Raw genomic sequence first — 22,651 nt, forward strand, 5'->3', positions numbered from 1 at the left:
GTTGTCCTGACAGAAAAGCAACCTCTGCAAAACCAAGACTCTTTTACTAAAGCGAGAAATATTCAACGACTAAAATATTCAAAAAAGCAGTCCTTGGTGACTGTTAATGTAGTTTCTGCTGTCATGTTTATTTGTAAATGACTGTGCTGCACTGCTGAAGTTGTGATGAGTGGGTGGGACTGACAGTAAAATTGCTCACTGAGGCCTCCTACTGTTCAATATCACACTGCCATCATCTCCACAGTAGGTTCAGTACTGATCTTTATAATTAAAGTGTTTTCTGAGCCTCCATTAATTATTAATAGAAATGAATGAAAGGCTTGATCATGTAATTATATGATCACATTAAGAGGGGCAATCACATATCTAGAGTAAATAAATGGAAAAATAGAAATATGCTACTTCATCATTTAACCCATACCATAAATGTCTTCTTATAAAAATTTTATGTGAGTAAATAAAGGCCTCTGTATAACTCAATCAAACAGTCTTAAAATAAAACAAGTAAACCTGTAACTGACACATACTTGAGCTTCTAAGTAGTTTAATTTGGTGTTTTTTCCCATCATGAACAGACAAATGAAAGAGGAATATCTAAGTGGTTTTATTTAGTGTGGATATATGAAGGGAGGAAACTTCACAGCAAGAGACAAGGCACCAGAGAGAGAAAGAAAAAGAAAAGTCAGGGCTGTAAAAGAAAATAGGATTGAGGGGAACCATTGGGAGAAGTGAAGAAAATTTAATTTCTTCAGGGGTTGGCTGCCATGGTGTCTTCAATCCAGGAGAGGAATTCACACAATTTGACGTAGACTCCGGGGTAGTTAGGCAGGGCACATCCCTGACCCCATGACACCAGGCCCTGGACCTCCCCAGCACACACCAGAGGGCTGCCGGAGTCACCCTGACAAACACAGAGCGGAAGCACGCAATTGATTTTTCTGCACACAGAACTGCGAGTCCAGTCTATGATAGCATTTAATGTAAAACTCACATTGCATGCATCTCTGCCTCCATCCATGTATCCGGCACACACCATCCTGGGTGTGATCATGCCAGGATAGGCATTCTCACAGTCCTGGTGGTCCAGTATGGGCACGTCCAAACACTGCAGACGGACAGGCAAGTTCACTGTAACACACAGAACAGAGCTAGTCATAGAAAGCTCTGAGACATCTTAAGTAATTAGAAGAAAATGTGTACGTTTCTCAATCCTTTCCCACTTCCCCAGCTTGTCTGTGGCTCTCAGTCGTAAGCCCATTTGTTCCTACTGAATCTAAAATTATTACTGAAGTTATTGTGCTGGGACCCAAGCACCTCCGAACTTCATTATCTAAAGATATAGCTACCCTAGATGGTATTGCCCTGGCCTACACCACTACTGTCAGAAATCTAGGAGTTATTTTTGATCAGGATATATCCTTTAACGCCCACTTAAAACAAACCTCAAGAACAGCCTTTTTCCATCTTCGTAACATTGCCAAAATCAGGAACATCCTATCTCAAAACGATGCTGAAAAATTAGTCCATGCATTCGTTATTTCCAGGCTGGACTACTGTAATTCCTTACTATCAGGTCGCTCAAATAAGTCCCTTAGGGCTCTCCAGCTGATCCAGAATGCTGCAGCACGTGTTCTGACAAGAACTAAGAAAAGAGACCATATTTCTCCTGTACTAGCTTCTCTGCATTGGCTTCCTGTAAAATCCAGGATTGAATTTAAAATCCTTCTCCTGACCTACAAAGCTCTAAATGGTCAAGCACCGTCATATCTTGAAGAGCTCATAGTACTTTATTGTCCCACAAGAGCACTGCACTCCCAGAATGCAGTTACTTGTAGTTCCTAGAGTCTCTAAAAGTAGAATGGGAGCCAGAGCATTTAGCTATCAGGCTCCTCTCCTGTGGAACCAGCTCCCAGTCTGGGTTCGGGAGGCAGACACTGTCACCACCTTTAAGAGTAAACTTAAAACTCTAGCCCACTAGAACACTGCGCTCCCAGAACTCAGAGCTAATAGTGGTTCCTAGAGTCTCTAAAAGTAGAATGGGAGCCAGAGCCTTCAGCTACCAGGCTCCACTCCTGTGGAACCAGCTCCCAATCTGGGTTCGGGGGGCAGACACCGTCACCACATTTAAGAATAAACTGAAGACCCTCCTCTTTGATAAAGCTTATAGTTAGGGAGTGAGGAGTTGCAGTGTACGCTTAGACCGGCGGGACAGGGTGTATAGCTGCAGACACAGCACCCCTGCTTCTCTCTGCTTCTCTTCATAGTCATTAGATCTACCTATCATACAATCAATAATATAGTGAGAGTAGAGGGAGGCAGGGGAGAGTTCAAGCCCGATCCGGCACCTCTCTTTAGCCTGCCTCTCTTAGTTATGCTATTATAATTCTAGACTGCTGGGGAAGTTCCTTCCTTCCTATGACACAATGAGCTGCTCTCCCATCTCTCTTTTCATTTGTTTCCTTTTGTGTGCATCCTTGTCCCAGAAATGCTTGTTACTAACCTAGCTCTGGGGAGTTTACTTCCCAGAGTCCTTATGTTTCTTCTTCACCCAGAATATCGCCTTGGATTAAGGTGGCACCAAGACCTGGGTCATGGGTGCAGCTGTCGCTGTGGACCTGCTACACCCTGCTACGCTCTGCGATTCTACTGCGTCCACCCACGCTCTGCTGTGCCACACTACACCCCGTTAACGCCCTACTGTGCCCTACTATGACATGAACTACTACGACTACCATTGTAGTCACTGTTCCATTATCTTTATTATGACTATTATTGCCACGGTTCATCACACCCCCAACTGGCACCGTCAGACACCGCCTACCAAGAGTCTGGGTCTGCCGAGGTTTCTTCCTAAAAGGGAGTTTTTCCTCGCCACTGTCGCAATAGCTACTGCTAATGCTTGCTCTTGGGGGAATTACTGTAATTGTTGGGGCTTTGTAAATTATAGAGTGTGGTCTAGACCCACTCTATCTGTAAAGTGTCTCAAGATAACTATTGTTATGATTTGATACTATAAATAAAATGTAATTGAATTGAATTGAATTAAAATTAGTTGATCAGTTTACTGGGGACTATTTTCAGCTGCGAATTTATACACATTTGGTGCCCTAGTGGGTATGGGAGCAGGATATGTGGGGTTGAGCTACAGGGTAAACTAGTAAGTGCCCATGTTTATTGTAATGAATGAGTATGGCTCAGTGATGTCTCAGTTTTTGGCCAACAATGGAGGTCGAGGACACAGAGGAGGAGGAAAAAAGCTAAATCAGACTTTGGCTATACAGGCAATACTTTTGTTTGTAGGATCAATTCACTGCTGGTTTTGAGCTTTTCATGGGACTGGTTGTCAATTACAGAAAATATAGAACCTCACCAGACTTATCCTTTAAAGCTGCTATGTGCTTTTATGTGTAAGTTGAAAATTGGCAACTTTGACACCCCCCAGTGAAAGCCTAGATAAAAGACACTGCTGCACCTCCCCCTAGCTGCCCAGCTGACCTGGGGACTTGGAAATGAGGTTTTGAAAGCAACATAATGACTGCACCACTTTCACTGGGATTGTTATTTTTTTTCAGAATTGTTGCCATCAGAGCAACATAAAAGAAACTAAAATCACATTCTACACTAGATATTCTACACATAATGGCATTAGGCATGTTTTTAAACTGCATGATTTAATGCACATTATAATCAACCTACCCTCGCCATTCATGGCAGTGTTACCCCAGCCAGACACAGAGCAGGGAAGCCCCGCCATGGGGCACGCTGTGGGTAATGGGATGGGTGCGACTGCCTCGGTCACCTCCACTGGGTGGAAGAGCTTGATCAGCATGATGTCAAAATCCAGAGTCTGGTAGTCATAACTGCACACAGATGAATATAAAATACGCTTTAGACCTGTTTCTCTGCACTGAATGAATGAATCAGATAAGAATGAAATCAGAATGAAATCATGCAAAGGGAAGAAGATTCTCAGATGGGATTTCTAATTTTTTTTGCTCACCTAGGGTGCCAGATGATGTTGTCGGTTTTCATGAGCTGCTCTGTACCTTCAAACACTCGCAGATTGTGTTCTCCCAGCATGATCTGCATGGCATAGGGACTGAGAGAGGAGGTGATATATATTTAACAAACATGCAGAAAAAGCTTTCAGTGGTTTGTTTCTTAGCATTCCACATATGCTTCTAAATTGAAAACCATTACTCCTCCACCCTTAGAGATTGTTGGATTTATTTTTATCTCAAAGGGCAAAATGCATAAAAATCAAGCAAACGTAAACATGCAACATGAGATAATAATGCATATAGTATATGAAAGTAATCTTTTCTCCATCAATGCATACTTACTTGTACCAACAGTGGGCAACGGAGAGCACCCACTGATTGTTGATGAGCACCCCACCACAGAAGTGGTAACCGTAGTTGAGGGAGGCCATGAATGGACGAGAGTGAGGCTCACACTCCTGCCCACCGATTATCCTGCCATCTTCCCGGGGAACTGCCGCTGTCACACACACATACACACACACACACACACACACACACAAAAAGAGATACATTTGTGTTTCAAAGTTATCTTTAACAACAACTTTCCATCATATTTTTGAAATCACGGACATTACAGTACACATGTATGGCGGTGTGTGTGTGTGTGTGTGTGTGTGTGTGTGTGTGTGTGTGTGTGTGTGTGTGTGTGTGTGTATTTTTGTGTCTTTACCAGCAGCTCCGATCATCAGCAGCAGAGCCAGCAGTGTCATGGTGTCAAGTGAATGATCAGAAGATACCTGGACACACCCTGGCTCATATTTATATCCCACCAGCCCCCGCTGTGCTCGGCCCTTCCTCCCCACCCCCCACCTCCTCCGCTCTTCCCTCTTTCTGTTGACCTTATCTGTGTCCTCAAAGTCTTTCGACTTTCTTATCATGCTCACATTTTTCGTGTTTGCCCACTTCTGCCCCATCGTAGCGCAACCCCGGTGCTTGCGTCATCTGTGCACTTCATTTAGAAATGTGGACCAAGGTCTTCACACATCTAACATCTGTTTATGGTTCTCTAATGGGTCACTTATTTTTTGGCAAGCTATAATATCAAAAAGTGAAAAGAAAAGCTTTGTCCAATAAAGAAGAAAAATTACTATTTAACCAAGAGACTCAAACATATTTTTGCACATCCTGCACAAAATTGTCCAGCTTTTTTTTTAACACTTATATTTTACATTTTTGTTAAAGTATTTGTTATATTATATTTTAGATATTTTTATTGTAATAATTCTATCCTAATATTGATGTTCTTGACTGTATTTTGTCTTAATATGTTAGTTGTATTTACCAAACAACGAGGCAAATTCCTTGGAAGTAAAAACCTACTTGGCAATAAACCTGATTCTGATTTTATGAATCATAATTTTGTTTAAGAAAAAAATAATATAAATGAATATGCTGTTTTATGCCTCCAATTCTAGTTGACCTTGAATACAAGCCAGACAGGTGAGAAAGAAAGCACCTGTTGTCTCTGAAGCAGAAAACAACATGATGTTTTTCTGTTTCTGTGTCAGACAGCAATCAACAGCCTTTAAGCTCTAATACTGCCAAATCCAACCGGGTCTTTGCACTATATAAAATATATATATATATATAGACATACTGTAACACTAAAAACAGAAAAGGTAAACAAAGTTGAATACAAATGGTTATGTATATATATATACATTGTCCTTGTTTTTAGTGTTACAGTATGTCTATTTCTGTGCACATTCATTGACAAAAGTACCAAAAACCAGATTCAAATTCCTTGTACACCCTTACTTGGCCAATAAAGCTGATTCTGATTAGTGCTGATGAAATTATTATATTCTATTGTATTCAACCAAGATGTAGTAACATAATATGGCTGGTTACAATAATTCATAGTGGTGTCTGCTAAAAAGGGCGTAACACACATGTCACCCATAAAACGAATAGGCACATTTATTTAGGTGATAGGAGCAGAAAATTAGTACAGAAAACACTCTCCAAGGCCAATAATATGTAAGATGTGGCTCACTTATTAACTGAAAGGATGAACGTGGCACATAAGAAGATAAGGTTATTTTTCAGGGCAGGGATTGGGGTGGGAGGAGATTTGGATGGGGGAATTGAGTGGAGGAATGGAGGTGTGGAGGAAGAGGAGGAAGAAGGGGGAGTGCATGGAAAAACACGGAGGAGTTTATGTATAAATGCAGTGATCATTCACATCCAGTCTGGTCGTAGGAAGGTTTGAGTCAGTCACGATGATTGGCTTGATTGTTGTCACACTTCTGGGCGCTGCAGGTGAAGCACATGTTCAGTGTGTCCAACAGTTTAAAGGGTAAAAAAGAACTGGACCTATGACAAATATAAATAATGTTGTATTTCCTTTACACCACAGCTGCAGCACCTACGGATGACAGGATTGTGGGTGGCTACCAGTGTCCAGCCCACTCTCAACCCTGGCAGGTGTCTCTCAATGTCGGCTACCACTTCTGCGGCGGCTCCCTCATCAACGAACAGTGGATCGTCTCTGCTGCCCACTGCTGGCAAAAGTTTGTATTAGATTAATGTATTGGAATGTTTCTGTATGAACTGTTTGTTTACGAGGATTACAACAATGTTGTCGACTATTTTAGCCCAATGGCACAGATTGCCGTCTTGGGAGACAACCACATCTGGCAGAACGAGGGCACGGAGCAGTACATGTCAGTTGATGCCATCTACTGGCATCAGAGTTACGACTACAAGACCCTAGACTACGACATCATGCTGATGAAGCTGGCGCACCCTGTCACTGTGAACCAGTACGTCAAGCCTGTAGCCCTGCCCAAAGCCTGCCCCACACCCGGGGATATGTGCACGGTGTCTGGATGGGGGAACATCTACACTGATCAAGGTGAGGGGGCAAAACAATTTTGCTCATAATAACAGAACATTTATTCCTATTGTTACTCTATGTTTTGTTCAGATTACACCTGACAAAACAAAATCTGAAACTTTATTACACTAATGGCCTTCCATAGTTTTAAAACACATTATAACAAAAGCCTTTAATAAACCATTGAGTAAATAAATTTCATGACTGCTGACCCCCTTAGCTACTATGAGAAAAAACTATCAAACTTTTATGAATTAAAAAATTAATCAGACAGTAAGATGAGACAATATGCAAAAAGATATTGGTGGCTTACCACCTTGGACTAGAGGAAACCCTGTATGAGTGCAAACACTGTATATAAAGTGTTTGATGTCTAACAAATCCCCCCAACCAGATTTCTAGAACCTTTAATGGTGATTTGCAACTTTTTAGTAATTTTTTTTTAAATAATGGGTCTTCAGTTTCACACACAAGACAAACAAAACCTTTCTTTCTGCTAAGCTAAAATGACAACTATCGCTATCAGATTAATCAGCTCAAGCTATTACTAAGATAATATAGCATAATGCTAACAATTCTGTGAATTGAAAACTGTTTCTAGCTGACTTTTTAATGTTTTCAGCCAATTCTTAAAAAACAAGTGAAGCCAGTAAAAGGGTTTTAAATATTTACTTGATGTCTACTAGATAGCTAGTTAAAAGAGGCTAAAGATCTAAATCCAAAGATTGACAGGCTTGTATTACTTGGTTGTGGTTGCTAAGCTACAAAGGACCTTCACTATTCGAGGGGGGTTTAGTGAGGTCAGTTATGACAAATAATTGACCAAATAGTTGCTTTTTCTTTACTCCATAAAAGTTAACATTTTGGAGATAGCCACAAAGGTCTGATATTTATGTGATAAAATAAACATTGATCAAACTATCTCCTCTTTAACTTTGTGTCTCACTCTTATCTGCAGTGTTCAACCCGTTTTACCTTCAGTGTGTGGAAGTCCCCATTCTGTCTAACAAGGACTGTGATGGTTCCTACCCCGGCATGATCACTGACCGCATGGTGTGTGCTGGATACCTGGAGGGAGGAAAGGATTCTTGTCAGGTATTTCCACACAAATACACAGCACATCAAATACATTCTTGGTGGTCTGTGAACATGTAAAACAAAATGTAATGGGAGGAAATGATGGAAGGAATAAACTTCTTTCTCCCCTGCTCAGGGTGACTCTGGTGGTCCTCTGGTGTGTAACGGGGAGCTGCAGGGTATTGTCTCATGGGGCCAGGGCTGTGCTCAACCCAACTACCCAGGCGTTTACACCAAAGTGTGCTCTCTGATGCCCTGGATCAACGATATTCTCTCCACATACTCCTAGGCTGTGATCTCCCATCACAGAACTACGTGAGAGAGAGGAAACCAGAGGGAGATTGAAATTGAAGGAGACAGAGACAGTGGTGGGTAGTGTTGAAAAGAAAAGCAGCGGGAGAGCGACTGAGAGAGAGAGAGAGAGAGAGAGAGAGAGAGACACAAGGAGAAACAGTGGGAGAGAGAGAGAGAAAAAGAGATGTGAAATCAGGGCACAATCAATAAAATCTACCATTTTGTGATGCATCACTGTGTTCATTATTGCTGTCAATACTGTAGAGCTGCGTCTGCTCCCAGTGCAGATGCTCTTGATCAACTATGTTACTGTTTTCCAAATATTTTGTTTCAATTCAGTGGTGACATTTCCACCAAAACAAATATAAACCACAGCAAAGCCACACACACACAGCCACACTGTAAAAAAAAATTAGATTTTCATCAAAATTAGGCACAAGTTGTTGCTTTCATCTGATAACGAGTGAATCGCATTGGTGTTTAACATTCAAACGTTGCATGAATATTGTTGAAAAGGTTTTGTCAGTCTATAGTTATTGGTTTGTTTGAACACATAAATACTTCCCTCAATTTGATTTTCTGTCTCCTGAGTGCAGAATGCTTTATACACCTGAAGTGGAAGGGAAGGAAGGGCGCAGATGTCGCAACACCCCATTTATCGAAGTCAGTAGGCTATACCAGTGCTTTGGAGTACTGCAGGGGTTCAGGAGATTTCTAAAAGATATTCATTTAAAAATATCATGCATAATTCCTTAAATAATTATACTATGATAATGAATGACTTCATGGATGGATTCTAAACATTTGAAATGTAACATTTAAATGTTTTTCAGTTACAAGGTTGTTGGTTACTAAATCAGTACTGCTGGCGAAGCGCTGTATTGTATCTCTTTACAGTATATAGGCTTTTTTTTCTACCAAAAATGTTTTGCGCTGGTCAGGGGGTACTTGGCTGAAGAAATATGTCAGAGGGGGAACATTATTGAAAAAAGTTTGAGAACCACTGGGCTATACAACAATCAGCTGAAAAGGAGTTAGACTTCCACTGAAGTGTGTTCAATGAGTTTCATTCAGAACTGAGAACTTGGTCTTGAGTCTTTTCTTAAGCAAAGATCTGCTGGCAGAAAAACTCAAAGAAAAGAACAGTTTGTTTCCTCAGCAGAAGGTCTCCATTATAAAGTTTTGCAGTTGAAAAGTCATGTGGCTGAAGATGACTAACACACTATTTCCTTCATGCTTTTCAAATAAGTAATTTGATTTCTTGACAATATTTCCCTTTATTCTGACAAAGTCTAAAGTCGTGGATTTTGCTTTTGGATACAAACAAAAGTGTGCTAATGCCTGCAAAACTCCTAAGATGCCCTTATAGGTTTATTCAAACCAAGGACCTCTTTGAAGAGCAATATCCAGTCTGAAATGAATATGTACATATTTGATGGTGTGCTGGGGATTTATTCTGTGAGGTTTCTAAAAAGGTGTTGCTCTACTGTACTACAAGTTTTGTTTCTTTTGTTACATTATTTCTTTTAAATAAAACGCTTTTGAAGTTAAGGCTTAGCAGGAAGACAGATTAGTAAATGAATGACTAATGTACACATTAAGTATCCCTTTTCAAAATCATTTTGCATATCCATTTATAATATCATATTCATACTTCAAATGCTGGGAAATGTAGTTGAATTATTAATTGGCAACAATCACATCAGACATATCTCCTGTAATAAGTTGTGAGATTTCTAGTACTATATAATGCAGAAGCACCTGCAGTCTATCCAGCTGCATTATAAATCCATTCAAATACTAAAGAGGGTTTAAAAAAAAAAACAGTAGTGAAATCCTAATGTGGAAGGGGTGTACGGTGGATATTACAATTTACACAAGGCTGCAGAAAGGCAAGATTATTATTGTATTGTATCAGGCAAGCCATTTAGTAGAATACAACCTAATTTTGAGGAGGAAGTGTTGATTTTAAACATGTTGCAGCGATGGGAGTAGCATTTCCACCAACACGCAAAAAAGAACAACAATAATTTTGATCAAAATATGATGCAAGTGCCTTAAAATTCATCAAATTCAATGCAACATTTTAGAACTTTGCAACTTTGGAGGATGGGTCCAAGGCAACAGCAATCACAATTATGTCATGGAAATAAATAACACATTGACATTTGTTAAGTCATTAAATAGGAGGCAGTGGATGACACACCCATTTGCTATGTGATTTTCATTTTTTACCTTTTAATGAAGTATATTGATATTTAATGTCTTTTAATAAAAAAAACTAAAATACTTGATGAATTTAGTTTTACTTTTAAGCCCTCATTGTTAGGTAAAGTGATAATTATCAATACATGATAGGACAAATGTACATGTATATTTATAACTAAAACAGCTACTATTAGGAAGCTTTATTTATCATGTTATTTCAAACCAGTAATGTAGTGCAGTGTGATGGTGGAACTGAGAGGTCTGTCATAATAACAATGAAATAACATAAGAAAGATAAGAATGATTTGCTTTAAATTGTTTATTTGTCATATTGTCAGTACAAAAGATGGAACATAAACAGCGAAAGATGTTGAGCTGCTTGACTGAACCTGCTTGTTTGGATCACTTAGTTGCTGGCCATGGTGCTGTCCAGCCAGTCTTTGAAGATGCAGACCTAAAAATGGAGAAGACCAGAGTTAGAACAGTGAACCAACATAGCATTGCAGAATAAACTGGACACAGTGTGTTGATTCAATTTTCATTTTTGAAGTTACCTTGGTGTAGACACCGGGGTGATCCCTCTCAGCACATCCGTAGCCCCAGGACACAACACCCTGCAGCTGACCGTTGCACACGACGGGGCCACCAGAGTCACCCTGAGAGAGAGAGAGAGAGAGAGAGAGAGAGAGAGAGAGAGAGAGAGCGTACAGTGTAAAACGACTTAGCAAGGTTTGATAAAAGCCAACAAACCATGCCAAGAATTTCATACAGTTATTGCTGTATTCCTGCATGAACATTAAACTACATACCTGGCAAGAGTCCTTGCCTCCCTCCAGGTATCCAGCGCAGAACATGGAGTTGGTGATCATGCCAGGGTAGGAGTTATCACAGTCGCTCTTAGACAGAATGGGGATGTCCAGGCACTGCAGCTTGTTACCGTCAGCAGCTGGAGATCAAACGAGAAGGAACAAGATGAAACTGGAGCTACACTGCAGTAAAAACGTACACGTTGAGAGCAAAATAAACGAGTTATTACTCACTGGAGCTCATGGTGTTGCCCCAGCCGGAGACTTTGCACATGGTGCCAGCGGGGGCACAGCTGGTGGGCAGAGCCACAGGCTTCGCATACTGGTTGAGGGTGGCGGGCTTGCTCAGCTTGATCAGCATGATGTCATTGTCGATGTTGTAGGAGTTGTATTTGGGGTGGCGGATAACGCGGGAGGAGCTGATGAACTGCTCCTTTCCCTCGGTGACCTTGATGTTGTGCTCTCCAATTCGCACCTCCACACGGCTAAAAACAATTGAAAAACACGGGATAAGTGACAAAACACGAAAAAGATCATTAAAAATGTATCTGCATACCCCTCAGGTCAGAAAATAAAGTAAATCAGACCTATAACCCTGGAAAACATGAGGAATGTGCTTACGACTGGTAGCAGTGAGCAGCAGACACAACCCAGTTCTCGTTGACCAGGGAGCCCCCACAGAAGTGGTAGCCAGAGTTCAGAGACACCGTATGGGCCTGGGAGTAGGGCGTGCACTCATACCCTCCGACAATCTTGTCATCCTCCGTGGCAACTGAAAACACAGACACACATCAGCAACAAGTTAGTTAACAGACATCTCTTTGAATGCAGAATGTTCTTTTTGTGCATTTTTAATCAAACCCCAAAGTGGGTACTGATGATAGTTAAAAATCAATCGGCTGTTTTCTAATTCAAACCCTCGCTTCTATGAGATGCTACGGTTATTCTGAACAAAGTTCTGGGATAAAGGCCAACAGATTGTCAGTAGAAAGAAAGGCAATCTGCTCGACAAAAACTTCACACTCACAAGCCGCTCCAATGAGCAGAACGAAGACCAGAGACCTCATGGTTTGCTTGTGATCCTGTCGATGATAGAACTTCACCTGGAGCCCTGGTTTATATCCACAGTCAGGAGAGCTGCCCTGCTCTCTGGCCGTCCTCATTGGTCAGCGGGGGGCCAATCTCTGTAGCAGGATTTTGGGGTTAGGTGATTCATTATAAGAAATACATAAAAAAAACACTTTTCATCGTAGAATTAAGGATGGCTTTCTTGTCTGCAAATTCAGAAAGCATAGGCGAAAGTGTAAATATGGATCATATTGGTTCCTGTGTTATGTATTTATTTAGTTATTCCACTAAAAGTAAAAACAAGGCTTATCTGTAATACCTAGTTAGTTGAAACCTGGTTTTTGGTTATGCTATCAAATTAAAGTATTTGTGTGAAATTAAACTAAATTACTACCTCATTACTACATGCTTCTTAATGCCACACATGACTTTTCTCATAAAATTAACAATCACGGTTAAATTCAGTGTTTTATTAATATCAGGGGTGGCTTTTAACTTGACTAGCATGATGACAGAGAGGTTGAACATTTAATTATTCTTTTTATGAAATCTTCTGATTAAGATCCAAGTATGTGCAGTTCTGAGTTGCAGGCACTGTGCTGAAATACAGTGATGGTCATACAGTTTTTATACTTTAGATTACTCAATTGCATTTCAGAGAAAAGTGTTGTTTTTTTAATCCACTTCATTTATCAGACAGAGCAGAAATATGGTTTAGATGCTAAATAAACGATCTAGCTCTAAAATATGATGTATTGCTAGTATATGGAGTTTGACTCAGCACCACTTTGTCCAACTCGTCTCTATATAAAAATATCAATAATTAAACCGCAAGTCTGTAAGGGGACCATTTTTCACAATGAGCAGTTATATTACTACCTACTTAAAGATTTGAATGCAGGTTTTTCAGTGGATATTTATTATCGCTACCTTTATTTTTTTGTAAAGGATCGAATCCACCGCTGTTTCTTTGGTCAGATTGCAAAGGTACACAAGCCACCTCTATATTTAGATGTGTGAACACAGTATCTCACAGCTGTGTGCTTCTCAACACCTGTTTTCAGATATGAGGGGTGAAGCTGCCTTGAAAAAAAAACTTCTTTTAAAAAACATATTTTTTAAAGGGCGCTTTTCAACAAATTGGTAGAAAGTAGTGTTGAAGGAAGTACTCAGATCTTTCACTTAAGTAAAAGTAGCTATACCACAATTAAAAAAGAAAAGTCCTGCATTTAAAATTCTACTTGAGTAAAAGCACAAAAGTATTACCAGGAAAACTGTAAACTTGAAGTATCAAAAGTAAAAGGTACTCATTGTGCAAAATGGACTATTCTAGAGTTAAGTTAAGTCAAGTTAGTTTTGTTGTGGGACAAGTTTAAACTTTATCCTTTTTATTAGTACATGGTGACCTAGTATAGCTTTGCACAACTCCAACCTGAATATGTCCAAACAGCAACATAACTGAAAACACCTGTGTGGGTATGCCTAGCCTTTAATCTTTAATAACAAATCATAATGTATACGTTCATTTTGTATGTAAAATGAAATTTACTAGTATCCATACCTGTCAAATAAAAGTAATAAAGTAAAATGTACAATATTTGTCTTTGAAATGTAAAGGAGTAGAAGTATAAAGTAGCATAAATGGAAAATACTCACAAAGTACATGTACATGAACATTGTGTACACAGAGGTAGGTAGAAAGGTTATTGGCACAGACTTGTGCCATCAGTGCAATACAACGTGAATGAATATTGGAAATAAGAAACAATTAAAAGTAAACATAGAAAAATTAGAAATGCCTAATAATAAAGATGTGTTTTGGAAAGTGACTTAGATGATATGGGCTCACCCAGCAAGAGATCCTAAGGCAAGTCGTTTCATAGAACAGATATAGCAGATATAATCAATTGAATTAGTTTTGGGCATATAAAGCCTACTAAAGTGGAACCATTACTGGTGGTCTTACATTTATAAGGTTATATTGCACCACTGTTCTGCTGGTCTCAGAGTGAACTAATTATATGTCTTTAAATGCTGATACAAGAGATGGTGAAGTGATAGTTAATTTATAAATAAAATAAGTTTTTATAGATAATATCAACTCATGACCAATGGATAAAATAAGAAAATACATATATATCCATGTCACTTATTTTGCTTTTATCTTTATTTTTATTAAGAGCAAATGCTTATCTTTGCACCCTGCTGAAAACCTCTATAGAATGTCTAAATAAAGTCATCTATGTTTGTTACATTAATTAGACAATTTAAAATAGATAGGAAGTAATAAGTGCACAAAAGAAACAACTATTTATTTCAAACATTTTATTTGTTTTACTTCAACTCCAGCAAAAAAAAGAGTCAATGTGTCTGATGTGCAGGTTAAATGGTGCAGTTAATAGCTGCCCATTGTGTCGTGCAGCCACTCAGTCTGCACACACACCTGAAAATTAGAAAAGATATTTTACTGTTTGTTGCAGTGTAACATAACATAGATTAAGAAGCGCAATAGTTATATTTTTTAGTTGATGTAGGGAAATGATACCTTGGCATAGACACCTGGGTGATTTTTCTCAGCACATCCATAGCCCCAGGACACAACACCCTGCAGCTCACCGTTGCACACAACAGGACCACCAGAGTCACCCTGAGAGAGAGAATATTATACTCACAATGTGAACCTTTGTGATACTGTAAGTAATTATGGTATGCAATGGAAATTAAGCAAATTTGAATTACAGAGAAGTGAAAAAATATAGTCCAATTTGAAAATATAGTGATAGAAAATCAGAGATACACACCTGGCAGGAGTCCTTGCCTCCTTCCAGGTATCCGGCACAGAACATGGTGTGGTCGACCATGCTAGGGTAGGAATTGTTACAGTCCTCATCAGACAGGATGGGGATGTTCAAACACTGTAGCCTGTTGCTGTCAGCAGCTGCAGCAAGAAAACAAAAGGAGAAGTGTGCAGTAGGGATGGATTGTTGGAGATTGTAGGTAGATTTTTAGGACACAGGCCCAGAAATCTAAGTTTGTGTGAAATAACGGTTTTCTACTCACCGGAGCTCATGGTGTTGCCCCAGCCGGAGACTGTGCACATGGTGCCAGCAGGGGCACAGCTGGTGGGCAGAGCCACAGGCTGCACATACTGGTTAAGGGTGGCGGGCTTGCTCAGCTTAAGCAGCATGATGTCATTCTCAAGAGTGAAGCGGTCAAAAAAGGGGTGTTCAATTATATGGGAAGCACTAATGAACTGCTCGCTGCCCTCAGTGACTCCGATGTGGTGCTCTCCCAAACGCACCTCAATATGACTGAAAGAGACAGAAGATTGGAAAAGATAGTAATAGATGGATGCTTGTTTTTTGTTAATTTCCCCCTTTAGATGAATATGTGAGGCCTAAAAATATCTAGAGTGTGCTTACGACTTGGAGCAGTGAGCAGCAGACACAACCCAGTTCTCATTGACCAGGGAGCCCCCACAGAAGTGGTACCCAGCATTCAGAGACACCTGATGGGGCTCGGAGTGACGCTTGCACTCATATCCACCCACGATCTTGTCGTCCTCCGTGGTAACTGAAAACAAACGTAATACAGCCAGAAATAGTTTTTAGTTTGCTGCAGTATAGTTAATATATAAACGTGCACAATGCATGAAAGGCAACCTGCTCTAAAAGTACTTTATCACGCTCACAAGCAGCTCCAATGAGCAGAACAAAGACCAGGGACCTCATGGCTGCAGTGTATGATCCTGTCAGTGCACCTGAATCCATGTTTATATACACTCCAAGCTGCCTGATTGGTCCAATAATGCTAATCAAAATAAAAACTTGATAGTGAGGTACTGACCACCAGATGAGGGTGGTTCATTTCTGTTAAGTGGAGGACTCATAGGCCTGTGATCCGATAATTTTAAACCCAATATGGCTGAAACAGCTGGATTATTCACAGAATACCTTTACTCAAGGCCGACTGACTAATCAGTACTAGAGCAGTCAGCCAAGATGCAATCTAAGAGTGCATGAAACTTTACTTACAACAAGCCTAACTAGCACATAATGGGTGTATATTTTTATAATGAAATTAATCCATTTAGAGACCTTCATTTTTGTGTTCAACTCAGAATAATGACCATACTGGAAAAATAATACAGTAGTCCATGGCATTTTTGTAATCGCTGTTTGACATATTTGATTGCTTTCTGACAATTTACAAATTAGTAACTATTGTGCAACTCTGGAACAGTGTTTATTAAGCACATCTATAAAAGTGAGGATACATCCTATCACAAATGCCAGGTTAACAAAGAAAACAGTGGATTCTAATTTATCCTTCTAAACACTGTTTACACACGGTTAATTGACTGCAGATTTTTTGCAGAGCTTTTGATTTTGATTGTACTTCGTTGTATTTACCTTCATTCTTCAATCTACCTTCACTGTAACAATGTTAAAAAACATCATCAGATTACTTTGAAGACAATGACAATAAAACCTAAAAATGCAATCCCATTTAAACTGTATTCACTGAGGTGTCCTTACTGGTAATTCTGTATAGTAATTAGGTGATTTAGGGCGTTTTCACACCTACCTCATTTGGTCCAGACTTTCGGACTTTTAAGTTTGATCCGAACCAAAATTACAAGTGTGAAACCTCCCCCGGACCACAGTCTGGATCAAAAGACCAAATTTTGGTCCGATAAAAAGAGGTGGTCTCGGTCCGGACCAAACTGAGCCATGGTCTGGTTCGTTTATAGTGTGAAAGCATTTTTTGGATGGTTGGGACTTTCGGACCAAATACAAGAAGCTCTGGCAGGCTCTCCTTGTGTTACAAGACCGGGGAAGCACCTTTAAGGAATAGCTCGGTGCTTAGTGTGTAGGCTACATGAGAGAGTGAGTGAATGCGCTCAGAGCAGACAGCTGTCAGCTATCAGAGCAGAGAATACATCAGCAGTTTATTTGTTAAGTGGTAGTAAATGTTCAGTGTAGGTTTCCGTTTGTCTCTGAATAAATGCTCCAGAAAGAAAGTTCCCGTTTCTTGCTTCTCAACAACACAACAAAACAAAAAGTGCCGCGGCAGCAGGAGAGAGCAGCAGTCAGTTGAAAAAACTCCGACACAGAGAGAGGATACGAGAGGACGGGGAAGCCCATCTACAAACCAATCAATTATAAGTATCTGGAGACGCGGCTCACGTAGGCCTATGTGATGACCAGGGACGTCACTAGGATTGAAAGACAGGGGGGGCTTTAGCCCCGAGGCTATGCAAAACTTTCCCTTGCAAAATCTTACTTACAAACTCTAAAGTTAGCTTTTAGATACATCAAAGCTGCATGGGGGGGAATTGACTTAAGCCAGACTGTGCTCCTGCTGAGTTCTTCTTTAGGCTAAGACTTAACCACTATCTATCTGCCCGTGTAAATGTGTGGTAAAGTAATCCATCCATCCATCCATCTTCATCCGCTTATCCGGGGTCGGGTCGCGGGGTAGCAGCTCCAGCAGGGGACCCCAAACTTCCCTTTCCCGGGCCACATTAACCAGCTCCGACTGGGGGGATCCCGAGGCGTTCCCAGGCCAGGTTAGAGATATAATCCCTCCACCTAGTCCTGGGTCTCCCCGAGGCCTCCTCCCAGCTGGACGTGCCTGAACACCTCCCTAGGGAGGCGCCCAGGGGGCATCCTTACCAGATGCCCGAACCACCTCAACTGGCTCCTTTCGACGCAGCGGAGCAGCGGCTCTACTCCGAGCTCCTCACGGATAACTGAGCTTCTCACCCTATCTCTAAGGGAGACGCCAGCTACCCTCCTGAGGAAACCCATTTCGCCGCTTGTACCCTGGATCTTGTTCTTTCGGTCATGACCCAGCCTTCATGACCATAGGTGAGGGTAGGAACAAAAACTGACCGGTAGATCGAGAGCTTTGCCTTCTGGCTCAGCTCTCTTTTCGTCACAACGGTGCGATAAATTGAATGTAATACCGCACCTGCTGTGCCGATTCTCCGACCAATCTCCCGCTCCATTGTCCCTCACTCGCGAACAAGACCCCAAGGTACTTGAACTCCTTCACTTGGGGTAAGGACTCATTCCCTACCTGGAGAAGGCACTCCATCGGTTTCCTGCTGAGAACCATGGCCTCCGATTTAGAGGTGCTGATCCTCATCCCAGCCGCTTCACACTCGGCTGCGAACCGATCCAGTGAGTGCTGAAGGTCACAGGCCGATGATGCCATCAGGACCACATCATCTGCAAAAAGCAGCGATGAGATCCCCAGCCCACCGAACTGCAACCCCTCTCCACCCCGACTACGCCTCGATATCCTGTCCATAAATACTACAAACAGGATTGGTGACAAAGCGCAGCCCTGGCGGAGGCCAACTCTCACCTGAAACGAGTCCGACTTACTGCCGAGAACCCGGACACAGCTCTCGCTTTGGTCGTACAGAGATTGGATGGCCCTGAGAAGGGACCCCCTCACCCCGTACTCCCGCAGCACCTCCCACAGTATCTCCCGGGGCACCCGGTCATACGCCTTCTCCAGATCCACAAAACACATGTAGACTGGTTGGGCATACTCCCAGGCTCCCTCCAGGATCCTTGCAAGAGTAAAGATCTGGTCCGTTGTTCCACGACCAGGACGGAATCCGCATTGTTCCTCTTCAACCTGAGATTCGACTATCGACCGAACCCTCCTTTCCAGCACCTTCGAGTAGACTTTACCGGGAGGCTGAGAAGTGTGATACCCCTGTAATTGGCACACACCCTCTGGTCCCCCTTTTTAAAAAGGGGAACCACCACCCCGGTCTGCCACTCCTTAGGCACCGTCCCAGACTTCCACGCAATGTTGAAGAGGCGTGTCAACCAAGACAACCCCCTCCACACCCAGAGCTTTAAGCATTTCTGGACGGATCTCATCAATTCCTGGGGCTTTGCCACTGTGGAGTTGTTTAACTACCTCAGCAACCTCCACCAGGGAAATTGATGCCAATCCCCCCTCATCCTCCAGCTCTGCCTCTACCATAGAGGGCGTATTAGTCGGATTTAGGAGTTCCTCAAAGTGCTCCTTCCACCGCCCTATTACCTCCTCAGTTGAGGTCAACAGCGTCCCCATCCTTACTGTACACAGCTTGGATGGTTCCCCCGCTCCCCCTCCTTAGGTGGCGAACGGTTTTCCAGAAGCACCTTGGTGCCGACCGAAAGTCCTTCTCCATGTCTTCTCCGAACTTCTCCCACACACGCTGCTTTGCCTCTTTCACGGCAGAGGCTGCAGCCCTTCGGGCCCTTCGGTACCTTGCAACTGCCTCCGAGTCATCTGGGATAACATATCCCGGAAAGACTCCTTCTTCAGTCGGACGGCTTCCCTGACCACCGGTGTCCACCACGGTGTTCGTGGGTTACCGCCCCTTGAGGCACCTAAGACCCTAAGACCACAGCTCCTCACCGCAGCTTCAGCAATGGAAACTTTGAACATTGTCCACTCGGGTTCAATGCCCCCCAGCCTCCACAGGGATGCACGAAAAGCTCCGCCCGGAGGTGTGAGTTGAAAGTCTGTCGGACAGGGGCCTCCTCCAGACGTTCCCAATTTACCCGCACTACCCGTTTGGGCTTACCAGGTCTGTCCAGAGTCTTCCCCCCACCCCCTGACCCAACTCACCACCAGATGGTGATCGGTTGACAGCTCCGCCCCTCTCTTCACCCGAGTGTCCAAAACATATGGCCTCAGATCAGATGAAACGATTATAAAATCGATCATTGACCTTTGGCCTAGGGTGCTCTGGTACCAAGTACACTTATGAGCATCCCTATGTTCGAACATGGTGTTCGTTATAGACAATCCATGACTAGCACAGAAGTCCAACAACAAACAACCACTCTGGTTTAGATCAGGGAGGCCGTTCCTCCCAATCACGCCTCTCCATGTGTCTCCATCATTACCCACGTGCGCGTTGAAGTCCCCCAGCAGAACTATGGAGTCCCCCAACTGGAGCCCCATGCAGGACTCCACTCAAGGTCTCCAAGAAGGCCGAATACTCTGAACTCTTGTTTGGTGCATATGCACAAACAACAGTCAGAGTTTTTCCCCCCACAACCCGCAGGCGTAGGGAGGCGACCCTCTCGTCCACCGGGTTAAACTCCAACGTAGCGGCGCTCAGCCGAGGGGCTTGTGAGTATCCCCACACCCGCCCGGCGCCTCACACCCTGGGCAACTCCGGAGAAGAAAAGAGTCCAACCCCTATCCAGGAGTATGGTTCCAGAACCAAGACTGTGCGTAGAGGTAAGCCCCACCAGATCTAACCGGTAGCGCTCCACCTCCCGCACAAGTTCCGGCTCCTTCCCCCCACAGAGAGGTGACATTCCACGTCCCCCAGAGCCAGCCTCTGCTGCCCGGGTCTGGTCCGTCGAGGCCCCTGACCTTCACTGCCACCCATGTGGCAGCGCACCCGACCCCCAGCGGTTCCTCCCACAGGTGGTGGGCCCATGGGATGGAGGGATGTCCGCCACGTAGCTTTTTCGGGCTGTGCCCGACCGGGCTCCGTGGCAAACCCGGCCACCAGAGCGCTCGCTGACGAGCCCTCCATCTGGGCCTGGCTCCAGACGGGGGCCCCGGGCTTCCTCCGGGCAGGGTCACTTCATCCCTTCCTCGATTTTTTCATAGGATTTTTGAACCATTCTTTGTCTGGCCCCTCACCTGAGACCACTTTGCCTTGGGAGACCCTACCAGGAGCACAAAGCTCCAGACAACACAGCCCTCAGGTTCATAGGGACACACAAACCTCTCCACCACGATAAGGTGATGGTTCCCGGAGAAGTGGTAAAGTAATACCATACCTAATTCCTCTCTCTATTAGATAAGTTGCAGGTCAAAATAAGATATTTAATTACTAGGGGTGTAACGATACACGTATTCGTATTGAACCGTTCGGTACGAGGCTTTCAGTTAGGTACGCATTACAAACCGAACGATTCGTCGGACTAATCCTATTTCATTTTTAAAAAAAGAGCTTCAATTATGTGAAATATAATGTTCTCAGTGCCGCTGCACTCAACAAGGTAGCCCAAATGACGAAACAGGCAACATGCTGTCTGTCCTTCCCACTCCTAAAGAAAAACACACTACTCCAGTCAGGCATGATACGCTGAACTAGCTTGTTGCAATATGGTTGATAAGGATTTAAAGTATGTCTGAATTGAATAACCTGATGGCGAGATGAATACAAGTTTATGTATGTATGTATCCATGTATGCTCATATATAGCCTAGTCTACATTTAGGCAACATCTACATACTTGTTTAATTTATTACAGCAAAGGAATGCAGAAAGTTAAGTTGGTCAGAATCAAGCATATATAATAAATATCATGAAATAATTTAGTTTAGGCTATGCCTTGGTGCCTCTCTCTCTCTCTCTCTCTCTCTCTCTCTCTCTCTCTCTCTCTCTCTCTCTCCTAAAATATCTTCCAGTATCCATTTGTTCAATGAATTGAAGGATATACTGGTACAATAGCATTAACAGTGACACTATGATATTTAGGAACTGATATTGTTTTAATACTATAAAGATAGCAGGCTATATTAATGGTAAATAATAGAGAGCTTCGGATACCTTACTAGGCGAGCTATTTCTTGTATTTCACTCGTTTACACTAGCTAGACTATTGTTTTCTATAGCCAACTAAAATATTCTTTTATCTTTACCTCAAGTAAATGTAGCTGAAGTGAAGCAAGTAAAAGTCATTAAAAACAACTTACAATTTCACTCTGTATCACTCACTGTCTGTGCGGTAGCAAGTCCAGACCAAAGATTTGCGACGAGACAAGATAAATCCTGCAGCTACTTGCAACACACCGGTCTGCAGCATTCTGAAAGCTGCCAGTTTAAACCAATGAGAAGAGGCAAGACGGTGTATCATCTTCATAGCCATTGACTCTTTGTACTTCTGTCTAACTTTCGACTTTCCGGCTTTTTTGTAGCTGGATATATTATTTGTTGTTTCTAATTATGAATTTGGATAACGTTAATGATAGTGAGATACTTGCTACAGTTGCATTTTGAGTCATAAATCGGCGAAAACAACATTTTATTTCTCTGATTTACTGCTTTGTTTTAATGCTGCCTGGCGCTCTCTCTCGTCAGTAACTCTCTACCTCGCTCGTCCACATACCGTTACCGTGCAAGCGGCCGCTCGTAAGCCTCGTGAAATAAAAATAAAACAAGACTGCAGTGCACGACGACACCAACAGATGAATGGTGAAGGAAGATTGATTCCACGTAGTGAGTGATACAGAGTGCACTGTAAAATCTAATTATTATTTTTCTTATTATTT

At 42.3% G+C, this 22,651-nt stretch overlaps 4 protein-coding genes across 4 annotated transcripts; 1 reads left to right on the top strand and 3 right to left on the bottom strand.

Annotated features, from left to right (window-relative positions):
• Positions 1-182: 182 nt before the first annotated feature.
• On the bottom strand, positions 183-4,957 carry LOC144518934 (trypsin-like). Its single transcript, XM_078251816.1, has 6 exons — positions 4,714-4,957; positions 4,344-4,500; positions 4,001-4,099; positions 3,697-3,860; positions 992-1,128; positions 183-901 (listed from the first exon to the last, which is right to left on the bottom strand). Exons 1-6 carry the CDS (start codon positions 4,955-4,957, stop codon positions 749-751), a joined length of 954 nt encoding a protein of 317 aa, XP_078107942.1. The 3' UTR covers positions 183-748.
• A 1,193-nt stretch (positions 4,958-6,150) lies between these two features.
• On the top strand, positions 6,151-8,392 carry LOC144519395 (trypsin-2-like). Its single transcript, XM_078252482.1, has 5 exons — positions 6,151-6,305; positions 6,403-6,556; positions 6,641-6,900; positions 7,841-7,977; positions 8,096-8,392. The coding sequence occupies exons 1-5, from the start codon at positions 6,266-6,268 to the stop codon at positions 8,246-8,248; spliced, it is 744 nt and encodes a 247-aa protein (XP_078108608.1). The 5' UTR covers positions 6,151-6,265; the 3' UTR covers positions 8,249-8,392.
• Positions 8,393-10,834: 2,442 nt separating this feature from the next.
• LOC144519396 (trypsin-1-like) lies at positions 10,835-12,353 on the bottom strand. The gene is made up of 6 exons (XM_078252483.1): positions 12,295-12,353; positions 11,889-12,039; positions 11,502-11,752; positions 11,271-11,407; positions 11,016-11,117; positions 10,835-10,915 (listed from the first exon to the last, which is right to left on the bottom strand). The coding sequence occupies exons 1-6, from the start codon at positions 12,332-12,334 to the stop codon at positions 10,868-10,870; spliced, it is 729 nt and encodes a 242-aa protein (XP_078108609.1). The 5' UTR covers positions 12,335-12,353; the 3' UTR covers positions 10,835-10,867.
• Positions 12,354-14,730: 2,377 nt separating this feature from the next.
• On the bottom strand, positions 14,731-16,066 carry LOC144519398 (trypsin-1-like). The gene is made up of 6 exons (XM_078252484.1): positions 16,027-16,066; positions 15,758-15,908; positions 15,396-15,646; positions 15,137-15,273; positions 14,881-14,982; positions 14,731-14,778 (listed from the first exon to the last, which is right to left on the bottom strand). The coding sequence occupies exons 1-6, from the start codon at positions 16,064-16,066 to the stop codon at positions 14,731-14,733; spliced, it is 729 nt and encodes a 242-aa protein (XP_078108610.1).
• Positions 16,067-22,651: the final 6,585 nt, after the last annotated feature.

Source organism: Sander vitreus, chromosome 6, assembly GCF_031162955.1.
Source record: "Sander vitreus isolate 19-12246 chromosome 6, sanVit1, whole genome shotgun sequence".
Classification (NCBI taxonomy): Eukaryota; Metazoa; Chordata; class Actinopteri; order Perciformes; family Percidae; genus Sander; species Sander vitreus.